The 26,516-nt window shown below is 40.8% G+C and overlaps 1 protein-coding gene and 1 long non-coding RNA gene across 2 annotated transcripts in view; one reads left to right on the top strand and one right to left on the bottom strand.

Annotated features, from left to right (window-relative positions):
* Positions 1 to 26,516, bottom strand: part of LOC110960022 (wings apart-like protein homolog) — a 70,433-nt gene that overhangs the window by 42,547 nt on the left and 1,370 nt on the right. The window contains exons 2-5 of the mRNA XM_022207066.2: positions 25,321 to 25,832; positions 12,734 to 13,475; positions 8,446 to 8,804; positions 5,756 to 5,880 (exon numbers count right to left, since the gene is read on the bottom strand). Of these exons, the coding sequence (XP_022062758.1) occupies positions 5,756 to 5,880; positions 8,446 to 8,804; positions 12,734 to 13,475; positions 25,321 to 25,810 (1,716 nt within the window). The 5' untranslated portion in view covers positions 25,811 to 25,832. The remainder of the gene's footprint in view (positions 1 to 5,755; positions 5,881 to 8,445; positions 8,805 to 12,733; positions 13,476 to 25,320; positions 25,833 to 26,516) is intronic.
* On the top strand, positions 649 to 7,505 carry LOC127531024 (uncharacterized). The gene is made up of 2 exons (XR_007937810.1): positions 649 to 4,552; positions 5,672 to 7,505. It is a non-coding gene; the product is annotated as an uncharacterized LOC127531024 (long non-coding RNA).

Genomic DNA, 26,516 nt, shown 5'->3' with positions numbered 1-26,516 from the left:
TCATTTAGTTTATTTTCTTTTAGATTAGTCCTCATTTAAATCACCAGCTGTTGTGAAAATTGAATAATTGAGTGATGTTTTTGAAGAAAAACAGCCTGAATTCTCCGATTGCACCTTCTTAAATATGGATCATTTCTGTTTCTTTCCTCCTCCAGGACAGGAAACTGAACACGTCTGGATAAAACCAGACATCTGTCATCTCTGAGAAACACTGATCGACATTTCTATGATTGATTTTCATACAGATTAATCATTTACTATCCTCAGCCTGTGAGTTCTGGAAGTCTGTTGGCAGCACTAAAAGCTGCTATCGACACGCTTAATGGAAGTGAACTCTGGCTGCATCTTTGCTCTACCTTAGCTTCGTATTTAGTTTGGATTTTCAGGTTTATTTATTGTTTTTCTTTTCGTTATCATCCCTTTTTGTTCTGCTAACATGGGAACGATCAATTACATTTTATTTCATTTTAATATAATTTTTATTTTTATTAAATTTTATTTTATTGCATTTTTTAATTTAATTTTACTTTTAATGTATTTAATTTAATTTTTCATTTCAATTGAATTTAAACTTTATTTTATTTTTATTGTATTTTATATTTTTATTTTGTTTCATTAAATTTATATTTTATTTTAATTTTCTCTTATTTTACCATCACTTTACAGCCTGTATTATTCTGTGTCGTCTTGTTGTTGACCCCTTTATTGAATATCCATGCAAAAGTCCTGCACGCTTGCAAGATATTAAACTCTCTGCTTCTTTTGTTGACCTCAAAGATAAAAATAAGCAACATTTTCATTTAAAAACATGTACAGAAGCTAACTTTGGGCAGCCATGTTAAAAAAAAACATCGGATAATAATAACGAGTTTAAAGTCTTTATGATCCAACGGTGGACAGAAGCCCATTAGAACGGAGGAGAGGGTCACTGTAATGGATGTAATAACCGCTCTCATCCCATAAAAAACACTCCTCAAATAAACCTGACGTCGCCTCCTAAATATGGATGAGTCTGTCTGCGTGCTGTCATTACGCTAACGTCTAATATCTCCCTGTCCTCGGCTGAATAACCTAACAACACTCCGGCTCCGCAGACGCGCAGTTTATCGTAATTGAGGCTGAATTTTGACGACTCCTCCGCAGGCCGGTCACTTCCAGGGGCGATTGTTTTCGTAATGAGCTCCACTCGGCTCTCCTTCTCAATTATGCTAATGGAGGACGGAGCGGGAGGATGGAAGACGGCGTGTTGGAGGGAGGAAGTATATTAAACCACGGAGGGGGGAGGCAAGGGGTGAAGACGACGTGGTCAAGAGAGGAGAGAGGACGGTACTCAGGCGGGAGGGAGGGAAGCTATTTAAAGAGTCGGGGCATGAAACTGGATAACAAGAGTACATTAAGGACGTTATTGTGCTCCTATGGGCGCTGTGGCCGCTAACACTGCAACGGCCAGATGCAGAGGAAATTAACTTCAGCACTTCTAAAGTTCCCCCTGCAGGTGCTCAGAGAGAAAAGTTATCTCAGCCTCTGCACAGAATTCAGACGAGCACAGAGAACATCAAACGGTCCTCCTACAGGCCAACGCTCACCACACGGCTCACAGAGTGGACTTTCTATGAAACCATCCTGTCTGATGCTAATGATGTAGAGATGCTGCTACAGTCGCTGTTTAAATATTGAAAACAGACAGTGTGAATTATGTCTTTGATAGTTTATGACCTATTATTGATGAATATGAAACAGAGAACTGTCAAAGAGAAGGTTTAGTTTAACTCAGATTTTGTATAAAATGACAAAAACATCTCTGAAATGACTAAGAATTTGTCCAAAATGGCCCAAAACCTGTCCAAACTGTCTCAGTTTTGTCCAACATAATCAATAAATGTGTCCTAAATTACTCAAAATTTGGCTAAAATGACAGAAACATCTCTAAAATGACTCCAAATTTGTACAAAATGACTGAAAATGTATCCAAAACTATCAAAATGTTCTCTAAAATTACTCAAGTGAAAAGACTTCACATTTTGCCTCCACCAAATTTGTCCAAAATGACCCAAATCTAATCTAAGACAACAAAAAATGTCGCGAAAATGACTCCAAATTGTCCAGATTGGCCCAAAATCTGTCCAAATTGATTCAATTTTTGTCCTAAATCATCAAAAAAATTGTCCCAAATTACTCAAAATTTGGCTAGAATGACAAACATCTCTAAAAGGATTCCAAATTTGTCCAGAATTACAAAAAATGTATCCAAAATGATTAAAAGGTTCTGGAAAATGACTCAAGTGAAAAGACTTCATGTTTTCCCTCAAAAAAATATGTCCAAAATGACCCAATTCTTGTCAAAAATGACAAAAATGTCTCCAATTTGTCCAAAATGGCCCCAAATCTGTCCAAACAGACTACATTTTTGTTGTAACTATCAAAAAATTTGTCCTTAATTATTTAAAATTTGTCCAAAATGACAAAAAAAATTGTCCAAAATTTATAAAATTGTATCCAAAAAGATCAAAAATTTCTGTAAAATGACTCAAGTGAAGGGAAGTCAAGTTTTCCCTCAACCAAATTTGCCCAAAATTCTTATCAAAAATGACAAAAAAATGTCTTTGAAATGACTCCAAATGTGTCCAAAAACCCATCCAGGTTGTTTCTGTGATGCTAAATGTGCAGAGATGCTGCTAAAGTCGCTGTTTTAGCAGCAACTGTCAGGTGAAAATGAGGAAACAATCTGTAAACACAATGAGTGAATCATGACTTTGATAGTTTATTACCTATTATTGATGAATATGGAGCAGAAAAGTTTCAAAGAGAAGGTTTAGTTGAACTCAAAATGTGTCTAAAATGACAAAAAGCATCTCTAAATTAGTCAGAAACCACCACATAATGAGATAAATCAATAAGCTTCCAACACGGTGACGTAAAATGCTTCGTTAATAGAAAAACATTATTGAATCGGTGCTCAGATTCCCAGAGATAAGTTGTGAAATGAGCACTGAGAGGAGTTTCCAGCTGAAAACTGTAATAATCTGCAGACAGAGATGTAAACACCAGAGGCAGAGTGTTCCAACTAACCTGCAGTCGTTTCCACAAAACCAATTTCAACGCGGGAATTTGTCTTTCTAATTACGACGGTAATCACGCGTCGCTTTCCCCAACAAAGTCCAAACGCCTGTGACCTGAGAGAACACGGCTAACGAGCAGCCGTGATGAAGCGAGGCCTTCCAGCGCTCGTTAGGAACGACACAAACTGCAGAGAGCTCTAATTAACGGCACGGCTGCTGCAGCACGACGCAAGGAAACAGAAACCATCGGGGTCCGCCAAATGTGCACCTCAACGTCTTTTCCGTCTTTTGTCGTTTTGTGTCTTCTTTTTGTCATCGTGTTTTGTTACTGTCGTTTTATGTCTTGCTTTTGTCGTTTTCTGTTTCGTTTATCATTTTGTGTTTTGTTTTTGTCGTTTTGTGTCTTCTTTTTGTTGTTTTTTTGTCTTGTTTTGGTCATTGTGTGTTTTGTTTTTGTCGTGTTTTAAATCTGTCCAAACTGACTCAATTTGTGTCCTAAATAATCAAAAATGTGTCCTAAATTACTCAAAATTTGTCTAAAATGACGAAAACGTCTCTAAAATTACTCGGGCTGGACCTGAATATCCAAATATTCGGTTGTTGTGGTGGTATCTGAATATTAATTTTACGATCCAAATACTCAGCTTACCAATTCTTGTTGAAAATTACCAAAACGTCTTAAAGATGACTCCTAATTTGTACAAACTGGCCCACAACCTGTCCAAATTGACGAACACATCTTTAAAACAACCAAGAATTTGTCCAAAATTACTACAAATGTACCCAAAATTTTCAAAAAGTCAAGTTTTCATTCAACCAAATGTGTCCATAATGACTCAATTCTTGTCTAAAATGACAAAAATGTCCCTTAAATGACTACACATTTGTCCAAAATGGGGCAAAACCTGTCCAAACTGACTCAGTGTTTGTCCTAAGTTGTCAAAAAAATGTCCTAAATTTGTCTAAAATGACAAAAACCTGTCTAATATGACTAAAAACTGATTTTAAATTGTTCAAAATTAGTCTAAAATGACTAAAAATGTATCCAAAACGATTAAAAAGTTTTGTAAAATGACAAGTGCAGAGCAGTCAAGGTTTCCCATAACCAGTTTTGTCAAAATGACCCAAAACCTGTCCAAACTGATTGAATTTCTGTCCTAAATGACTTAAAATTTGTCTAAAATGACTAAGAATGTGTGCTAATTTTGTCCTCCTGTTCTGGACTGACCCATATAGCCTGCAGTTTGAGACGGCGACACTAGAGGTGCAGCGAGTTCCTGGGAGTTGGACGGACGGCATCGATCCGTCTCCAGGCTGCTCTCAGATCGACAGTCTGATCTCCAGCCGGGACCGCTCCGTGAACCGGGCTGTGGCAGGCCGTTAGAACACCGTTAAATTAAAGCAGCTCGGAGACGGGCCTCGTGAATAAAACAGCAGCCCACTCCCCCGCTCAGGACTGAGTCACGCTGGGCGTAGGTGGACGGTCCCTGCAGGTACGTCTCCTTTTTGTTCAGCTGGAGGTTTCATTCATTTCATTAAAACACTTCAAACACACAGACCCAGATGTGCGCCCGACGCTGGGAAGTTTCCAGAATTATTTGATCTCTTTTGAAGACAAGAGCTGATTCTGGGACTCCAGTCGGTTAGCAGAAGATTAACTTTTCTGCTTTTTACGCCACATAAATTAACACCCCGAGGATTTCAGCCAACGCTTGAAAGAAGAGTTAGATGTTAAGTTTAGCTTCTGACAGAAATGGAAGAATAAGGTTTGAACACCGAGGAGAGTTTAATCTGACATGAACACGAGCTGAGCTGAATTATGAACCGACACGTCTATTGACTCATGTTTCCGGCCTGAAGATTGAAGATTCTCGTCTTCGGCCTCGAGGTCGTCTGGTCGATTAGCCGGTCGATGCGCTCTCATCTGACCACGTTCTCATCGGCTGAACAATCTCCGGTGTTACTTTCAGGAGGAGGAAAGCTACAGCGGCTGATTAATCCATTATTTTTGGCGGAGGAAATAAATTGTACTCGTTTTCCTGATTTTGAAGCAATGGAGATGACTAGTTCTCATTTATTTACTTCCTCTGATTCACCATGTTTGTGTCTCAGCTCAACAGCCAACACAGACGATCTGAAAACAGCAGCTAACGTGTCGGTGTTTTATTCCACAGCTGTTCTGCTGGTTTATCAGTCTCGTTTCAAAACCTGTCCTCCAGAGGGTCCAAAACCGGCCCTCCAGAGGGTCCAAAACCGGCCCTCCAGAGGGTCCAAAACCGGCCCTCCAGAGGGTCCAAAACCTGTCCTCCAGAGGGTCCAAAACCGGCCCTCCAGAGGGTCCAAAACCGGCCCTCCAGAGGGTCCAAAACCTGTCCTCCAGAGGGTCCAAAACCGGCCCTCCAGAGGGTCCAAAACCGGGCCTCAAAGTGTAAAACGTCCAGAGAAGACATTAACTGCAGATTATGAATTAGTAAAACTATAAATTTAAAATCATTTCTAGACCATGAAAGGTTGCTTTGATCATAGATAGTTCTTTTGTCATTGTGTGTCTCATTTTTGTAATATCTTTCTTGTTTTTGGTCTTTTGTTGTCTGACTTGTCTAATTTTTCAGACTCTCCCATAAACACAGCTCCCCTCCCTGCTGAGTGAACCTCTGCAGTGTGTTGTGGGTAAACGTGGCGTGGTGCTTTCTGACCTTCTTGTGTGCGCTGAAGATCCTCCTGAAGGTGTCCGGGTTCTTCTCGGCCGGCTTGCCCTGAGGCGGCCTCCTGGGACCGCTGGCCACCATCCTCAGTCCTTCCTCTGAGAAGTCCAGGACGTCTGCAGACAAAAACGGACAAACGCATCAAACGGGACGTTCCAGTCAGGCAGCTTCACCGCACTGGGATTACTGGGAGCCAGATTATCTTGTGGAGACATGACTGCACCCTGCAGTTGTTCTTTCTTTGCTTCTGAATCATTTTCTCTTCTGCAATAGTCGACGTTTAAACAAGAGTTATGTCTTAACCCTCGTGTCGTCCTGCAGGTCAAATTAACCCGTTTTAAAGTTTGAACATGTGGGACAAAATATGTTTTTATCGTGAATCTTCTGATGTCCACATTTTCATCATTTTTGGGAAATTTTTGAACATTTTTAGTGAAAAAAGAGATGTTTAAAAAGATGTTTCTTGAGAACATTCAAAAAAAAATTTGACCAAAAGCCAGCGAATTTTGCTGGATTTCAGTAGATTGTTTTGTGAATGTTCTTAAAGAAAATATTAGAATATATATATATATATATAAAACTTTAGATTTTTTAGGATTTTTTTTGAAGATTTTTACTCATTTTTTGAAAATATTTACAAGAACTGTCTTGCCAAATTTGTTTGTCTTTTTTAAATTAAACTTTTAAGGGATTTTTTCAAGGAAACTTTGAATTTTCTTCCTGAAGATTTTGCAAATTTTCAGAAATTTGGGGAATTTGGGGATTTTTTTTCAGACAAGGAAACAATATTTTTTTGGTGCCAGTAGATGAAGACAACAGAAGGGTTAACTACGACAGTAAATTGTTTAAAAGTGCAACAAACTTCTACAAATATACTTGAAAATACAGAAACTGCATAGCTGTATCCCTTAAATTTGTTAAAAAAAAAGTTACACAACATCCTGTGGACTGGTTTATAAAGATTTTTGTTATGTGTGCTTTATTGTGTATTTTTACAAACCCATCACTGCAACCAAAAAGTGTTCTGAGACCTGGTGAATGTGTGACATGTTCATGGAACTCCTCATATTTTATGTGTAAAAAGAATGATGGATCTGCCTGGTCTGGTTTTAGATCTACGGCCAATCAGACATGAGTATGCAGTCATAGTGGAGGGTTAAAATCAAACTGCTCTGAAGCCAACTATAGATTCTGGATGCTTTATTTTAAGTTGTAATCTTCCAAATACTGTAAAATGAAGCGGTTTGTGTGCTTGTGGCCTCCTGGTTTAACACCACTCTGAGGATGAGCTCACAGGAACTGAAGCTGGAAACAGGGCGAGTGTTTGTTGTCAGTGTGGGTTCTGCTCTACGCTGGTGAGGATATCAGTGCCAGTGTGTGGGCTTTGTTTACATGTACACACAAACACAAAGAACATGACCCCTGCTCATGTGTGCAACCAGAAACACAGCCCAGCTCCTCCGGCAGCCTCGTCACACTGAATGGAGGACGTGGCTCCAGTGGAACCAGTTCGTCCAACACGTGATGAAAGGCTCGGCTTCAGGAGGAATGAAAAGTATTTTATCAGTACTGAACCTGTTCATCAAAACCTTCTCAGATCTGTTTAGATTTAATGGTTTATGTTTCTTGTTCTGTGTTTGTTGGGTTGTTTTTGTGGTGGAACTACCAGAACTACAGTCCAGTTCTGGTGGGGCACATTCAGCCGACGCACACTAATAAAAATGAGCAACCCGTGCTTGAATTTTTGATCGATTAGTTTCTTTATTTTACATGCTGCTTGAGGATGTTGTGGAGACACACAAGACCGACCTGGAAAGATTTATTATTATTTACTCTCAGATCTAGTCCAGTCAGTTAATTTAGTTTGGTCACAAGGTTAGCATAATATGATTGAGTGTTTTCTCATTTTTCCTATTATGATTGGATTACTATTAATATCCAATAAACAACCATAAACCTCTGGGATAAAATGAAATAAAAATATATATGTAATAAACTCAAAGACAAAACTGATCAGCATAAAGACACAAAGAGATGAATTATAGAACTAAATGGATCACTTTTTGCATTTCCCCCATAATGCCCTCTGTTACTCATTCCTCCTTCTCATCGTAAATTTGACGACACCATTTCATTTGACTTGCAGCCAGATTGCACAAACAAAGGTGCAATAAATCTATAATCAGTTCATATTATTTTGTCTGCTAAATTCCAGGAGTGCATTTTAACTGTTCCTCACTGCATTTTTATATTAATGAAATTCCTGAATGGTTCAGTGTGCAAACAGCAGCTCAGATAATCTGAAGTCATTTGAATATGTGCAGCTGTTGTCATTTCAGTACAGAATAACTGGATTAAAATGATTTTACAAGCTACAGCCCAGCTTTGAATGTTGAATTTGGATTATTTAGGCCTGCTAGCTCTACCTGCTGGTGACAGAAGAGGAAAATTGTCTCCAGAAAATATTTTTATACAATTGGTTCAAGCTTATTTATGATTTCAGTCGGGAAAGATTTTCTTTAGTTTGCTTCATTCCTACAACTACAATTCCAGTTTAACAAAAAAAAATCATTTTTTTTCAGACTCTAGACTGATTTAAACTCAACTGAGCAGCTAAAATCTCCCTAAGGTTGGACTAAAATCCTGTATTTTCCACGTGTTTGTGTGCGTTTTGTGCCAACCTGTTCGTATTCTGCTCTCCAGCCTCTCAAAGTTCTTCTTGCTCTCCTTGACGGCTGGTCTTTCCTGGATCTCCAGCCTCTCGAACGGATCTGGCGGTTCATCGGTGAGCATCTCCTCCACGGTAACCACCGGGGTTACCTGGGCGACGGCGGCGGCCTTCTTCGCCCTCCTCCTCTCTTTTGAGCCGCCGTTGTTGTCGTCTTCAGCGCCGTCGCTGTCGCTCATGTCGTCGAAGCCGAAGTATTTGATCTTGTAGCTGGACTCGGCTCCGTCCTCCTCCTGGTGGACGTCGGCGTCCTCGAACCCGAACAGGTCCAGCTTACTGTCCTTCTTTGACTTGGTCTGGGTCGGCCTGGACCTGGCGGAGGGACACGGTTAGCATTCTGCAGCCGCACAAGTCAAACTCTGTTCACTTAAAGATGAAGAAGAATCAATTAAAAAACAAACTCAGGCTCAGGTGCCACCCAGTGTTCACCGTAGAGTCCATCTCGGAGCTTTCGTATAATGTGTTCCAGATTAGCCGACATGAAACAGCAAGCTGCCAAATTCTAATTAATACTTTCACAGGACTGTTCCTCGGTCAAGAAACCAATCTATTATTTTTCAAGCCAGGTAATGAAAGCAGACTTAATTAAAATTTTGTCTTTCTCACAGCGTTTCAAAAGTTCAAGAGGAAAAATTCACGTGACACAGAGAAATGCTTCCACTTTGATCTGTGACCTTGGTCATCTCAACCCAAAGAAAATGACGGTGCCTTCACTGTCCTCGGTAAAACAGATCGCTAGATTAAAGCATGGTGAGATTAGCTGGAGGAAATGACACCAAAATGAAATGCGGATGCTAAAAGATGTAAATGAACAGCTACAGAATAATACTAATACTAACGTTTCTCTGTGTGAGCCAACACAGCTTGCATGTTTACTTAAACATATTTTCAGCCACTTGCTTTATTGATTTTTTCCCCTCTGATAAATTTTCTCAGCGGGATCTTTCTGAAAGTAGCAGCAGGCGAGTTCTGAAATCAGACAGCAGGCGACACTGAATGTATTCTACATTCCTGATATAACCATGTGCTGCCATTCAGACTTCCTCGGCAGACGGGGATGAAATTTGGTTTCATATACAGCGGCGTCCCCGTTAAGGAGCTTTTACTTTATTAAAATCCTGAGCATTTCTTCTTTCAGTTCATCTCTTCACTCATTTTAACTCAGTGTGACTCAAAGAAACAAAAGAAAGACTCAAAGAGACAAAAAAAGAGAGAAAAGAAAGACTTAAAGAAACAAAAGAAAGACACAAAGAGATAAAAGAAAGAGACAAACAAAACACTGAAAAACACAAAACAAAGACACAGAGACAAAAAGACTCAGACAAACAAAATAAATACACAAAGAGAAAAGAACACAAAGACAAAAGAAAGACTCAAGGAAACAAAAAAGAAACAGAAACTAAAGAAAGACTCAAAGAGACAAAGAAAGACAAAGAAAGACACAAAGAAAGAGACAAAAGAAAGACTAAAAGAGATAAGAAGACTCAAAGAAACAAAAGAAAGCCTCTGAGAGACAAAAGAAAGACACAAAGAAAGACTCAAGGAAACAAAAGAAAGACACAAAGAGACAAAAAGACACAGTTGCTCGTTTCACCGAGTGAAATATTCAAACCAAGATGTGTTTTTTTTTTTTTTTAGTGGTTGAATCGTTCTGTGTAAATTATAAATATTCTGGGTATTTTATGGATCATCTGAGGCTAAATTCACAGTAATTCGACCTGGCGTGTTCATCGTCTTTCCAACTCTGAACCAAAACAATCTGCTGCAGAGGTTCGCTGTTAGCAAACACAGATTTATGGAGTAGAGAATATGCGAGTCCTGCAAACTGCAAAAGGCTACATCCTCACAAAGATATATCATTTTAAAACAATGAGCATTTTAGCTTTGATTCGGAAATAATCTCCATGCACACTAACAACGTCTCACATACAGCGGCCAAACATGAAGCAGGAACAAGCAGCACAGAAGATTTAACGGCTTATTATCCGTGTTGAATTAAACGCTGGAAGTCAAAGCTTATGACATCGTTTTCTCTGCAAAACTGGTCACAAGATCGGAGCGAGACGAATTCCAGAACAACACCGTGTCACGATTAAAGCCAATCAGGAAGCTAACACGAGTGTTTGTGTCCTTGTTTACTAAAATCTAAATTTCTCACCATCTGAACTAAAACCAGGGATGGGATCAGCAAGTTCTGATTCTAGCCGGGGGGGGGGGGGGGGCGACTTCCAATCGCTGGGCCGTTTACAATCGTCGTTAACAAGCTATCGTTAACGTCGTTACCATCGTGCGGGAGTATCAGGGACAATAAAGTGTTCAAACTTGTGAAATCGGCGTTCAAACAAATGAAATCGGTGGGGATCAGCGGTAAATTCCCATCCCTGAAAAACAGCGGAATTCCGCGAATTAGCGGAAAAATCACATCCCTCTAACACGCAACCCCCACAGAGCTCCCAAAAGTCTCTGTTAGGTCTTAAAGTAATGCAGAAAGTAGCAGAAGTTATGTGGTTTAAAATGAAACCAAATTAGCGCGAATGCAGTCTTAATCATTTATCACCGGTTAATTTTCAAAGACCATTTCACCGCCTGGTATAATCAGTCAGTGGACTGGACAAGGATGCACATTTTGGCAAATTATCTTATTTCCTTAACAGTTAATAATCCAATAACACAAAACAAAGTCATCACATAAGACGCTCCAATGATGCAGACAAAGCAAAAAAAGCTCAGTCTGGTAGGCATTAGCATCACAGGACACTTTCTCATAGTGGCAATTTACTAAAAAAAACTCCCATAATGCTCTCTGCTTGCAAGCACAGAACTGCCAGTAGTCCAAGTGACCGTTTTGCTGGGTTTGCTGTGGTATTAAAGTGTAAACAACCAGGACAATCGGAATTCACATATGTACATAAGTACCGATGTCACTCATCTACGCTAACATAGTGGTAAAACGCTTGGCAGCCATAATGAATGGCAGGAAGTTTCTAACAAAACAACACAAACGAAAGAAAGCGAATGTAGCACAATCCAATGTGGCGCACAACTGGAAAATGTAAACAAAGCCGTCTTCCTCGTACAGGGCTGTATGACGACGTATTCGTCCACTCTCCAACCATTTCCAATGCAAAATATGTTTTCACATCGCAAAGGCCTTATGTCGGAATCATGGAACAAGACTTTGTTAACAAACTTATGGGAGATGGCAACGTAACCATGAAATGCCATAAGTTGAGGACCTACTGTACGTGCACAAAATAAAGAACTGTGACACTCAACTCTAATGTTTAAAAACGTTAATTTACGGCGTAATTCTGATGCTGCCCAACATCCCAGGTGAGTTGGAAGAGGTTGGAACCACAGTTATTTGTAATGTAGGACGAGATGTTACAGCAGGGTTTACTATGGTATTAAAAGAGTGAGATGACCGGGTACTGCAGCTAAAGCAACGTTTGTCTTCTGTACCGTCAGTTGACATATTTTTAATTGTTTGAACCAACAATCAGTAACATCTTTAGCACTGGAGCTAACATTATCCTCACCACATGCGTTACACTCAGCAATACGACAACCTCACACTTGTGTCAGCTCAGATCTGAGCTTCAGAGTTCATGAATAACTTTGGGAACAACTTGGGCTGAACGGCTAATCGACTTCCAACTGAAATCACATTTTCAAAGGATTTACTGTCCTCACAGATTTGATGGTTCCTCATGTGTTAATGCTTCATTAAATTTATTACAGGATGAATGATAATTTGAGCAGTGAATGTTCCTGATAAAGTCGACTCATAGGAACTATTAAGCAAAATGATGATTATATGCTGGGAATGTGACTGAATAGATTTGTTATTTTCAAGTTCTGTTTCCAAAGTTGTGAATAAACTCTGAACCTCAATCCAAACTCTATGTGATGATGTGCAGATGGGTGACAAATCAAAGGAAAAACCTGAACCCTCAACCTCTTGACCTGGATTAGGGGGCATTTACATGGCATGATTTCAGTCCCTCTCTTTATGGTAAAGAATCGCTGCAAATCAATAAAAAGTTGCTCTGAGTGATCACCTTTGTCCTATGATGAAAGATTTTTATCCTGAGAAGCACTGAACCTGCTCTACTGGCCTCACACCTTACTTTAAGTTGGTTTTTCCAGTCATATTGATCATATAAGAAGTAGGAATCTATTCTCTTTTGCTGGCCTCCAGTGGAATTTATTCCAGAAAGTTCCATCTTGTGTTGACCTACCTTGTATTTTGCTGTTCCGTCTTCTTCCGCTGCCACCCAGTCTCTTCTAGCTGTGTTGTGCTACCAGAACCGCCGCTACTGCTGCCACTAGAAGGCGCTGCGTCGGTGCTAAACTCCTCCACACCTCGGCCCTGGATGGTGACGTTGCACATTGACATGGAGGAGGGGTGCAGCACTGTGTAGTCCCTCGTCCTGCTCCGACTCCCTCCACTACCTGTCGTTTTATTGCTGCCGTCAGACGTGGATTTGTGAAGGTCACTGTCAAAAACGGTACTCGCAAAGCCGCTGGAGTCCGAGGCTTTGCCCGAGCCCTGTTTGTTTGGCCTCCTGTATGTCCGACAGTTAGAGTTTCTTTCAAGTGACGATGAAGTGGAGGTCTGGGAGAAGTCTGACAACTCCAGGAGGTCGGAATCGCCGCCCATGTCATCGCTCTCGCTGAGGCTCTGGAGCCGCGGAGGGGAGGGCGGCTTCTGGTGCCGGGTCTGGACTGGGTCGAAGCCGGCAGCGGTGACGCCCGCCGAAACCCAGGAGAGCGTGGGGGCGGGGTTTCGGGGTTCCTGGGTGGGCGAAGGCGGGCGGAGACCCATGATGACATCCCAGGAGTCGTAGGTGGATTCTGCCTTGGAGCCCGTCTTCAGAGTGGTGGTCTGGGCCAGCGGCTTCCTGTCGCTCTCAGAGGCGTTTTGGTACCACGAGTAGCTGTGTTGGTTCTCTGATGAAGACAAGCTCTGCTTGGACTTCACTAAAAAAAACAAAAAAACAGAATCAGTCCTGTGGAATAAAATCAGCGGACAGAGTGTAAGTTGAGGTGGGGGTTATTCCGTTCCCACCGCGCAACATAATGTGCTTTTCGCCTTAAGTGGGAAGTCACATATGTACATAAGAACCTATGTCACTCACCGAGACAAACACACTACTAAAACGTTTAGGAGCCACAATGAAGGGCAGAAAGTTTCCCAAAAAACAACACAAACAAAAGAAAGTGAATGTAGCACAATCCAATGTGGCGTACAAATGGCGAATGGAAACAAAGGCTCCTTCCTCGTATAGCGCCATGTGACAACATGTTCGTCCAACAGGCCGCCAAATAGTTCCTGTGTGAAATTTGTTTTAACGTCTGAAACGCCCTATGTCGGAATGAAGGAACAAGACTTTCTTAACAAATTTATGTGATTTGGCGATGTAACCACGACACGCTGTAGGATGAGGATGTCATAAACTGAGGACCTGCTGTATGGGAACAAAATAAAGCGATATCATTGTGAGGCTAAATTCTACTGTTTAAAAGTTCAATTCTGTCACGATTCTGATGCCGCCAAACATCGCAGGGGGGTTTGGTCAAGTTGGACTCAAAACTACTTGTAATGTTAGATAAGACAAGATGTTGGCACAGCAACAAAGACGGTTCAAACATTTAGAAAATGAAATACAGAATAAAAAATATCCAAAATAAACCAACATATACAGAAGTACTAAACAGAAATGACATTCTTGCACGTGCCAGTAGTAATGCACAGATTCTTACATAAATGGGAATACGGACATAACTATTAATATTGCATGGATTTGCATGTATAAACATACTAGGGTTTGAACAAAACATGCAGCAACCACTATTGGCTTGGTTGTATTGGCTCTTTAAGATCTCAGTTTTAATTAATTAGTATAAAAATGCAAGACTATGCTTAAAACCAAAGTAAACACAATGGTCAAGCTGCACAATTCTGGCCAAAAATCATAATTATGTTGATTATTCATTGATTTCATTGCATGTCTCGTTCAAATATGACTGAAAATAAAGTTCTTCTTCACCGTCATTCAGCACATCCTCCGAGAGGCTAATTATAATCAACACAGCACCTACAATGCGTATTGACCGACTCTACAATTTACAGATGCTTCCTGAACGCCTCACATGCAAGCTAGCTTAGCAGCTGCACACAGAGAAGCCTCTAGTCTCCCATCAGTTACTGCAGTGCAGCAGGTGTTTGACCAAAAATGACTTTGAAAAGAGTGAACTGAAGCTTTCTAAGGTCACATTCACCAGAGTTGAAACCAAGAGATTTTATCTGCATCGACTGTTTTCTGTGTGCATAAATTTCCTATGAGCAGAGCACATGTTTACAGTAACAAAGAGTCAAAAGACACATGCAAAACTGCTTTAATAGCAAATATCCAGCTTGTAAAATGCCTCCTGTTTGCTGCAGATGGATTATTTTGAATAATTGCATGTGTTGTTTGGCTTAATCAGTCATTTGGTGAATGAAATGCTCAAGTATTTGTGAAAACTCATTTGAGATTTGCAGGAAATTTTGGGCTTTCGTCAACCTAATGCTTCAATTTCTGTATTTTCTGAAATTTATCCAAGCAAAAACAACAAATAGAGGTCAGGATCACGGATAAATTCAACACAACATAGTTTACAAGCCTTTACCTCTAGGGAAGAAAACAAATCTCACTTTTATAAAGCAATAAAATAGATTTGTAGCAAAAAGTGTTGACTTGAAACCTGCAGAATACCACCTGGTGCATCACCGAGACAACGCTGTGCCCACAATGTGGCTCGCTGCCAGCCTCCACAGACTTCTCAGCACAAAGACGCTGTACCGAATGATTGCACCATTTCAAAAAGCACCCTCGAAAACAGGTCAACTGCTGGAACAACAACCAGGTTTCACATCAAACTCATTCCCCAGACGCTGTAAATTCTTCAAGAAAATCTCTGGAGCCACTTCGCCAGGACAACACTTTGGTTATTAGCACCCCTCTGGTCACTTCTGCCTCCACAGATAACAAACGGGCGGCAAAGACGGGAAAAAAGAAATTGCTTCACGGCATAGCATCAAAGAATATCAGCTCTTGTTCTTAACAGGAGCTGTGGTTTTAGTTTGTCGGGGCGTAAGTGCAGAAAGTAGGCCATCTCACTGCTTCACGACCTCACTCAGACACTATGTGACAAATGAATAAAAAGATAAAACACTTGAAGAGCGAGACAGGACAAATCAGTCTTATAGCTGAAGGACAACAATAACACAATAACTAGAAAAACAAGAAAAGCACTCAGAGCGCGCAGAACTCCACCAAGGCTGATAAGTTGTATGACTTCCGACGGACGAAATCTTTAAAAAATTAATGCCAGAAATCACAGCACTATAGAACATGTCCATTTAATATAGATGTACCCACAAAGAAGATGACCTTGCCCTGAGCACAGGTGTGTGTTATAAATGTATACGTTATGTACGGATACCGAATCACGTGACCTAATAAATATGTAGCGGGCGGCAGGAACTGATGGGACTCAAAAACACCCCCACAATCTAATCAATTGTTCCTCGTATCATTTCTGATGGATAAGGCCTGATAAGTCCATAGTAGGATCACAATCATCAGAAGGCAGCTGATGTAGTGTTCACTTGTTGTCATGGTTACAGTGACGCTGTGCTGCTATGTCGCAACGATACAGAAATCTTTAACAAATCCGTGAATCCAGACTATAAGCTGCATCACTGCCAAAATCTAATCACTTGGTCCTTGTGTCATTTCTGACCTTCCCTGAAAACTTCATCCAAATCCATCTGTTTTTGAGTGATGTTGCTAACAGTCAGCTGGACAAACGTACGCCGATCGTCACATAACTCCGCTGACACAAAAATAAATTTAAAAAAGCAGATGCAAAGCCTTTCCTCAAGTCACGACACTGGCTTCCTGTTAGTCAAAGGATAGAGTTCAAAATCTGATTCTTGAATGGTCTTGTACCAAACTCCATCCTGGACTTATCTCCATATGAAGCACCCAGAGGCCTCAGGTCATCAGGGACAGGTTTACTGCGTGTTCCCAGAACCAGAACCAAAACCACTGAAGCAGCATTCAGCTATGATGCTTCACTTCCTGAACACCTGAGGTTCTGCTCAAACTGTTTTAAATCAGGCCTGAAAACCAGATTGTTTACTGTAGCTTTTTCTTAGATCCTCAATCTATTCTCTTGACTTTAAATGCACCTCTATTGCCTAATTACGTTTTATTTCTATGATCCTAATGTCTAAATAATTTCAAAGTTCTGTGCTGAATGTATTTCTTTACCATTGTGAAGCACCTTGGATTGCCTTGTGTATGAATTGTTCTATACAAATAAACTTGTCTTGCCTTTAAAGACCTCAACATCCATCTTTCTGGACTCTTTGTCTCAGGTTTTGGAGCCACGTGAGTCTAAATCAGCCAGACTTGATCACTGCATTTCAGGATTAGGTATAATTCTGACTCGACTCTCCTTGGTTGATTCATCCGTCGAGCCCCGACGACTTCAAGCAGAAGAGGTTGGAGGCCTTCGGAGTATCTGCCATTAATCCCGTTTGAATTTACCTCACGCCCCGATTACACAAAGCCACAAAAGCTCTTGTTTTGATTTTTTAAAACAAGCCTTTTGTTTGCCACGATTGCAAAATGTGCCGGCGATTAACAGAGTTTCAGTTGCTCCTCAGCAGATGGCGGAGCAGCAGCCGGCCTGTTGGACACGCTGGAGGTTCTGCAGGATATGAGGAAATTAGCAAGGCTGCCAGTGATCATCTGAATATTGATCCAAAGCTAGAAGGGCTGTGGTGTTGATCGGTTGGTCGATATATTCTCTCGTTTGACCAAATTCTCATTGGCTGGACTGTCTCCATAAGAGAACGAGCTCTACATCAACAGCCCTCCAGGATTAATCCGTTATTTTAGTGGCAGGAGACACAAACCACCGTCTTTTCACACTTTGAACTGGTCCAACCAAACGGAGATCTACTGTATTTAACATTTGATTAACATTTACTGGAAGTCGGATCCCAACTAACGGACGTCTGGTCAGAGACGCCTTCTGTGTGGCTGCAAATCTGTGCCAAAAAGTCGAGTGAAAACAGCATTTTGTACAGAACACCTAAAGAAAAACAACATGCCAGATCATCTGAAAATAGCAGCTAACTTATCTGTGCTATAGCTAGGTAGGTGCTTTATCGATCCAGAGGGAAATTCAGGAAACCAGCAGCATATTAAACATAGATAATATACAGAAATAAAGACAAGAGCAGAGCACACAGGGGATATACAGGGATTCCTCAGTTTACGGCGTCCTCTACCTACGCTGTTTCGTCAGAACTGGTTACGTGGAACCGGTTACGCTAGTTTGTGAGCAGAGCAGACAAATACGACGTCACGCGGCGCTAAAAGACGGTTTTCTTTACATTCACCGGGTGCACGCCACCTTGGACTGTGCTACTTTCACTAACTTGTAAAATGACTCATGCATGCATGGAAGTCGTTGGTATTCATGACTTTTCGAAAGAACTGATCGATATTGTGATGCAAGGAACGGCTTTGTTTACATTTTCACATTAAGGTGAAAATCAACTTTTTGGAATACGTAGGAACAGAACTCCGATGTAAGTGGAGGACCCAGAAATGTCTTTATTTTTGAAAGAAAAGTATTTTTTTTCAATTAAGATATAATTAAATGAATAATAAATACAGTCTAGACAGTCACAAACATTTGAAAGGTGGAGCAGGTCAACTTTAACTCATTTAGAGCAATTTTAATCAAGAGGAAGTTCAACTAATAATATCAACTGGAACTAATACAGAGCAACTTCAGCTTAAATAGAGCAACTTTAATAATACTAACCTTAGCAAACAGAGCAACCCTTAGCAAACAGAGCAACCTTAACTAATATAAAGCAACTTTAACTCATTTTTGGGCAACTTTAATTAATACGGAGCAACTTTAATAATATCAAGTTTCACAAATATATAGAGCAACTTCAGCTACAATAGAGCAACTTCAATTAACAGAGCAATTTCAACAGAGAATAATAATATCAGCTTTAGCAAATAAGAGCAATTTTAGCTAGAAACAGCACAATTTTAATTAATACAGAGCAACTTTAATTCTTACAAAGCAATTTTAACTAATATGGAGCAACTTTAATAGAGAACAACTTTACCAATATCAATTTTTCCTCAAAAAGAGCAACTTTAATTTACACAGAGCAACTTCAACTCATTTTTGAGCAACTTCAACTGACAGAGCAACTTTAAGTCATGTACACTACCGTTCAAAAGTTTGGGTCACTTAAAACTGTTTTGTTAGCACACGAATAAAAGTGCCAGTTTTCATGGAAAACATTAAACCGTCTGGTTGACCCCAAACTTCTGAAGGGTAGCGTACATAGTAAAGCTAAAAACTGTATGGATGTGTTTATTCTTCAGTAGTTTTAGTTCCAAATCACCAGCTGATATAGTTCTACTTTCAGAAATCACATTAATGCTGGTCTGTTTTCCTTTCAGCTTAAAATAACCAAGTTCAAATGATTTAATACACTGCAAAACATAGCTGTTTATAATTCATTTAGGCTAGCAGTAGTCAGTGCACTTTGCTATATTTAGCTAATCTATAGATCAGTGTTTTTTTTCCCCACCCACGACCGATCGATTGGTTGAAGAACAGCTCTGATTTCCTTTGGTTCTGCAGGCCTAGAAGACGTTTGATATTCCTTCACCCTGCACGGCTTCAATCTTCCTCCGAACAGCCAGATAAAAATAACAGAGTCTGGAGAGGCGACACCTCGGCGACGTGCGAAGACGACAGTTTGGCCGGTCGGCTCGGTGCACCAGATGGGGCTCGGTGTCGGTTATGAGTCTCAGCTTGTGTGGGTGTCAGACTATCTCATGAGTCTGCAGAAAGCTGCACATCAAAAAAAAGAAAAAAAAAGAAAGAAACTGCAAAGTATCCGAGCAGTTACGAACACCCACGAGCACCAAATGCTGCCGCTAAGGTTGAAGGAATCAGTCAGTCGAGTGTTTAACCTGAAACAGACTAAAGACGACTGAAAACGAGTTCACAGCGTCGCCCAGAAAATCTGCCACACAGTCAGACGATCACGGCAGATTGTGCTTACATGGACACCCGGTTTGGAGGCTTATCCTGGTTTTTATATGCAGAATATGGTATTTATATGGAGCGCAAAATTACAGAGAATCACCTTTTTCGTTTACGTAATAAATGAAGCATCCAGATTCAGATTACTGGTGATGTTTACAACTAAACTGGAACTTTAACGGGACAGTCCTGTAACAGTTAGCATCACCCGGAATAATATACTGGTGGGATAAAGGAATACTAACGGTCCACAGTGGAGAGAACATTTGCTTATTAATAGAGCAAAAGAACACTCGAAAAATGAAACAGCAGTAGGAGGAACGGTTCTTTTCCAAACTCAAAAGTGTTTCCTGTCTTTAAAAAAAAAAAAAAAGCTCCAGATGACAAAACATTCTTTACAAAATGTTCCAGTAATATGATATATCAACAAAACGGAACTTTCTTAATGCTCCACACCTACAGAAATAGAACATGCTCAGTGTAGCATTCAAAAAATGGTCTCCTGATGTTCTAAAGGCCTCAGATGACGGAATTTATTTTAGAAAACGTTCCAATAATGCAATATATGAATAAAAAGCTACTTTCTCAGTCAAAATCAGCTTTATTGGCAATTCTTCAATATGTACATGGCATACCAATCGAAATCACGTCACTCTCTCTTTGTGCAACAGCAGACATTAAAAAAGCACTTAGGTTCAGAGATTTAAAAAAATAGTGTAAATTTAGAAATGTAATGTCCAAAATAAGATATAAAAAGGCAAAAACTATGTAAATTAACAACTAGAAAGCAAAAATCAGGTAAACTAAGAACAAAGGAAGCAAAACTAGAACCAAGCAACAACTAAGGACTAAGAAAAGCAGAACCGAGTGTTCCGCAATTAGAAAAGAAGAACGTTTCCAATACGAGTCAAAAAATGTTCTACAGATGTTCTCCAGTCCTCAGATGACAGAACTTTCTTTAGAAACCGTTCCAGTAATTCAATATGTGATTAAAACCCTGGTTTCTCACTACTTCGCAATTACAGACGAAGAGCATTCTCGATGTGACCTTCAAAAGTTATTCTCAAGATGTTCTCGAGTCCTCCCGTGACGGAACTTTTAGAAAACATCCCAGCAATATGATATATAAATAAAACAGAACAAAACTGAACTTTTTCAAGAGGATTCTCAAAGCAACATTGAAAAAAAAGTCCTCCAGATGTTCTAATGGCCTCAGATGACGTAACTTTTTCAAGAAAAACTCTCTCATTGTTCTGCAATTACAGAAGAACAACATTCTCGATGCAACCTTCAAATGCTGTTCTCAAGATGTTCTCGAGGCCTCAGATAACAGAATTTTCTGGAATCCTTATTTCTGAAATCAGGTTAAAATGCAGACATGCAACAGTCCCAGCTTCTTTCTGAGCAATGCAACTAGAGTAATCACGTTTCTCACAACTGGAATAAGAGTTAATCCAGGTTTGTGAAACCATGAACGGCCAAAATTCAAAAAACACGATTCTCAAGTCCAAGCAAAGACAACTGATGAGCTCAAAATATTCTAATAAACCACCAACAACAACAGAAAATACTTATTTTAAGCTTCAAGAACCAGATAGTAGGGTATGAAAAGTCTTTGCTTCAGTCCTTGAGAACTCTACTCTAAATTTTGGCTTCTCAGAGAAACTTTCCCAACGCAACAGTGTTTCCCATCCTTAAAAACTCATTTTCTTCTCAACAGATGTGGGGAGAAAAAAGGGGATTAACTTATTATCTTATTGGGGCCAATATATATAACAACACACGGCCGCAATAAATGACCCGAGCCAGGAGTCTTGTTCTTAACACATGTTTTAAATGAAGAGCTGCTGGCCGTAGTGCAGCTCGAAATGACTGGGTGTAGTGTCTCCATGCCAAAGACTGGACTGGAAGCCGGGTGTGCCGCCAGAGTTTGAACTTAGATTGCATTTTTAAAGAAACTCGGTTCGATCGGAGTCACTGTGGCACTGCAGGCCAAAGATGGTACCTAAATAAGGCAGTTTGTATTTGTTCAGCTGCTCAATTTCACTGCATTAAAAATACAATAAAGCCCATTATTAGCTCTGTATTGATCGAATGGTTTCTTACTCTACATCTACATGTGTTGGTCTGTAACTGGGACAGGACCTGGACAATTTATCTTTATACTAGAAGCACAGAAACATCAACAAAACCAGGAAACAAGCACCTACTATAGTGGATTTCTGCCCTGTGCTGGCATTAACTACTCCGTCTTTCGCTCGTCCCTAAAGAGGACAGTGAGGTGGTTTTCACAGCTGCCACTCGACGATGTTATTGGAAAGATCAGGGTTTAGCCGATACCTGGACTGGCCTCGGTCCCAATCCTGAGGGAATCCTTCACTCTGGATGGCGGTTCACACAGAACACGGTTTAAAACATACACTGGATCAAATTAGCTGTAAAACTTTGAGCTCTGAGACTCAAATTCAGGTTTATCAAATCAGTAATCATCCCAGAACTCCTGACAAGCCTGCAAACTACGGACTGACACAGGATCTGCGGTCAAACACACATTTATGATCTACACTACCGTTTATAAGTTTGGGGTAACGTAGAAATGTGCTAATTTTTGAAAGAAAGGCAGTTTTGTTCAATGAAGATAACATTAAGTGAATGATAAATCCAGTCTAGACATTGTTAATGTTGTAAATGACGACACGGGATCCTCGGTTTTTGACGTTCTACGACCTATGGTGTTTCGTCGTTACGTTGGAACTGGTTGCGCTGTGTGGAACTAGTTGGCGAGTGGGGTGGATGAATACGTCGTCATGTGGTGCTATAAGAGGAAGACGGTTTTGTTTACATTCGCCGGTTGTACGCCACATATGGTATTCATGACTTTTCCATAGAGCTGATAAATATCATGATGCACGTCATTTGAGTTCCGACTTACGGCAAAAATTGACTTATGTCGCACCGTAGAAACGGAAATCCAACTTAAGTCGAGGACCTCCTATATTCTAGCTGGAAACGACTGATTTTTTCAATAGAGAACATGGAATTCTCTGGGTGACCCCAAATTTTTTGCAAGTAAGTGTTTGTCAACTTTATCTTATATAGAGCAATTTTAACTAATAATATCAATTTTAGCAAATATAGAGTAACTGTAATTCATCACTCCTGTGTTCTAATGCTACATTGTGTTAGCTAATGGTGTTGAAAGGCTCATTGATGGTTAGAAAACCCTTGTGCAGTTATGTTAGCACATGAATAAAAGTGGGAGTTTTGATGGAAAACATGGAATTGTCCCAAACTGTTGAATGGAAGTGTACATCGGATCGAATTAACTAAAACCTCTAGCTCTGAGACACAGATTCAGGTTCATTAAAACAGTAATCATCCTAATAACGCCTGACACAGGATCTGCTGTCACGAAACACACTTTTAGGATATTTAATCACAGCATGAGCAGCTCAACATTTTAAATTTGCTTTTCTGATTTACAGCTGAGATGTATCTTGAGTTCTAGCTCAGCAAAATGAACTTCATGCCTTCCCGAATATATAAATATAGGTCTGAAAGTAGCAACAGTCAGCTCCACAGCTCCGGCACACTTTATCAGAGGAGTTATTTGGTCAAGGATTTTGTCATATTTACTGAGTCAACACGGCCAGCCTTAGTAAGCAGATAGCAAGGCTGCGGCTGCTGCTGCTGCTGCTGCTGATGGAAGAGCTTCGGGTTAACTCGCTCGTCTCGCCGGCTTCAGAGCACCGACACTTGAGGCCGAGAGCTCGTCAGATCGCGGCTTTCTGCTCGCTCTGAGTGGCTCTCGTCTCTGGCAGGTGGCCAGCAGCAGTCACGGAAAGCTGAGGACAAGTCGGGCTGAAAGCAACGACACTGACAGCGAGCGGCGGCCGCGGGAGAACGCTGATTTTCTATGAAAACGACGTGGACAAAAAAAACTCACACGAAACGATAAGATGACTTCACTCAGATCTGCACGAAACGCTGCAGGGTGTTCAGGAGGTCACTGCTCTGCTAACATTCACAACCAATAAAAAAACTAAATTAATCAATACAGATGCAGCTGTAATACACATTTGTATTGATTAATTCAGCTCTGGTAACATCTACGCTACCGTTCAAAAGTTTTCATGTTCTCCATGAAAATGTTATTGATAATTGTTCAAGGGTTTTCTAATCATCAATGAGCCTTTCAGCACCATTAGCTAACACAATGTAGCATTAGAACACAGGAGTGATGGTTGCTGGAAATGTTCCTCTGTACCCCTATGGAGATATTCTATTACGAATCAGCTGTTTCCAGATAGAATAATCATTTATCACATTAATTAATGTTATCTATATAAAAAAAAACTGCTTTTCTTTCAAAAATAAGGACATTTCTAAGTGACCCCAAACTTTTGAACGGTAGTGTACATTCTATGGATATTTATCTTCACTTCTGTATGTTCTGTTAATATGCTGCTGGTTTCCTGAATTTCCCTCTGGATCCACAAAGCACCTACCCAGCTACAACACAGATAAGTTAGCTGCTGTTTTAGATGATCTGACATGTTGGTTTTTGGGGTGTTCTGTACAAAATGCTGTTTTCAGTCGCGTTTTTCGCACAGATTTGCAGCCACACTGAAGACGTCTCTGACCAGACGTCCGATAGTTGGGATTCGACTTCCAGTAAACGTTAAATAAATGAAAACTAGAGTAGATCTTCATTTGGTTGGACCACTTCAAAGTTGTGAAATCATGGGGGGGTTGTGCCTCCTGCTGCCAAAGTAAACGGATTAATCCCATTGGGCTGTCGATGTAAAGCTTGTTTTCTTATGGAGACAGTCCAGTAAATGAGAATTTCGTCAAACGAGAGAATATATCGACCAGCACCACAGCCCTTCTAGCTTCCGATCAACATTCAGATGATCACTGGCAGCCTTGGTAATTCCCTCACAGTAGATTCAGGTATTGTTGGCATCATTTAAAATAACTTCTTCTCCTTCCAAACTAAGGACATTTCTAAGTGACTCCAAACTTTTGAACAGTCGTGTTCGTACTAAATAAGAAACTAAATTAAAAACACAGATGTGGTTTTAATCCACAGTTCCTAACCTTGCCAGCAAGTTGATTTCTCGCGATATTTGTGAGTTCACAAATCTCTCAAGAAAGCATCTTGTACCGCTCCCACATTCACTATTCGGACAGAGCCAAGTTGGCACGGGCCAATCACGCAGCAGTATTCGTGTGTGGGGCGGGATATCCGGGTGTGAAGACGACACCAAGCACCAGTAGATCAAAACAAACACGGCAACGGAGGACAACGATCGTGTAGATGCTGCTATTAAGTCAGTTTTAGCTGAATCTCCTATCGCTTCTTTGAAGGAAGAACAACGAGAGGCACTTTGCGCATTTCTGGATGGTAAAGATGTTTGTGCTTTTTTACCTACGGGTTTTGGTAAGAGTTTAATCTACCAATTGGCTCCGCTCGTTGTGAAGATCCCGCGATTGGCTAAAAACAAACCTGTCAGAGGCGGGACATACTGTTGCATTGTCCAATCCGTGCCTCTTTCCTCCGAACGGATTTACATGGAGCGGTCCCAGATTGATATTGTGGAGTACTATCAAGTACTACACAATTATTAATCTGGCTATTGCCAGGTTACACAGTTCCAGCATCCAGACGGTGTGTTACCTGTGTTAGCGCTGCTGCTGCTGTTTAAGAACCGGGCCGTGTCCACCATCCCCTGGGGCTGACTCTTGTCCCCGTCCAGCCACGCTGCCACTCTTGTGGACACCGAGCTGTGGGATCCCACCTGGAAGCTGGACCTGCTCCCTGTGTGCTGAGAAACGTCCGGTCTTTCGGCCTGCGGAGGCTCCGCCGAGGCCGGCTTGGCGGGCGACGACTTGCTGCCACTGCGGGAAGACACAGGTTTGGACTCCTCGTCGCTGTCGAACCCAAACGGGTCCTCCAGGCCGTCTCCGCAGGGGCGGGGCCGTTTGTAGACCTCCAGGACGGAGTCATTCTTGGGGGCGCCGGAGCGCTTGGAGCCCACCTTGGCCTTGTAGGTGGTGTGGCCCCATTTGGTGCTGAGGGTGCCCCTCTTGGTGGACAGAACCTCGTCGAACTTGGACGTGCCCTCCCCTCCCTTGCGGCTGTAGGTTTTACCAAATCTGGATGTCATTGTTGCATCTGGATCATATTCTCTGAAACAAGAGCAGAGACAATCTTAAATGAGAATCAGTTAAAGTCATTTATTTCTCCTACAACTCATAAACCTAAAGCTGCTCTGCTGACGCTAAAAGTTCAGCAGCTTCTTGCTGGCTTCTGCAGACAAGATCACATCACTCCTGACTTCCTGCTAATGTTAAATTAGGTTTAAGATGCTACTGATCACCGTGAAAGCTCATCTGATTTCAGCTCTGAGCTACACAGCAGAACTATTGGAGTCCAATCACAGCCTTAAATCTTTTCAGGAGGACCTAAAAGTGATCAGTTTTGCCATCAGCACCCATCTGTAGCCCTTCATGAGCCACTAAGGCTCACAGAATCACCAACTTCTTTTAAATAATTTCTTACAGAGCTGTTCTTTTCATCGCTATTAATATTTTATTCACATCTGGGTTGTTTTTTTGTTTTTGCATTTGTATGTTGCTATGTTGCATTCGGGGCATCCTGCTTTTGCATTTTGTTTTTGTTTTTTTTAAGTGCAATAAAGAAAGAGAGCTCTGGATCTTTTCATCTGTCCTTCAAAACAAGATTTTTTTTCCAGCTGACTCATGATAGTTTTATTGTTTTTTTTTTTTGTCTGGTAAACCTTTTACTCCATCACTAAATGTAGAACCTCTCTGAATCACCAAAAAGCATTTTATTGTTGCAGCTGGACAAGT

This window comes from Acanthochromis polyacanthus, chromosome 19 (genome assembly GCF_021347895.1).
Source record: "Acanthochromis polyacanthus isolate Apoly-LR-REF ecotype Palm Island chromosome 19, KAUST_Apoly_ChrSc, whole genome shotgun sequence".
Taxonomy (NCBI): Eukaryota; Metazoa; Chordata; class Actinopteri; family Pomacentridae; genus Acanthochromis; species Acanthochromis polyacanthus.
The sequence above is the reverse complement of the archived record's forward strand: the minus strand, read 5'-3'. Positions and strand labels throughout refer to the sequence as shown.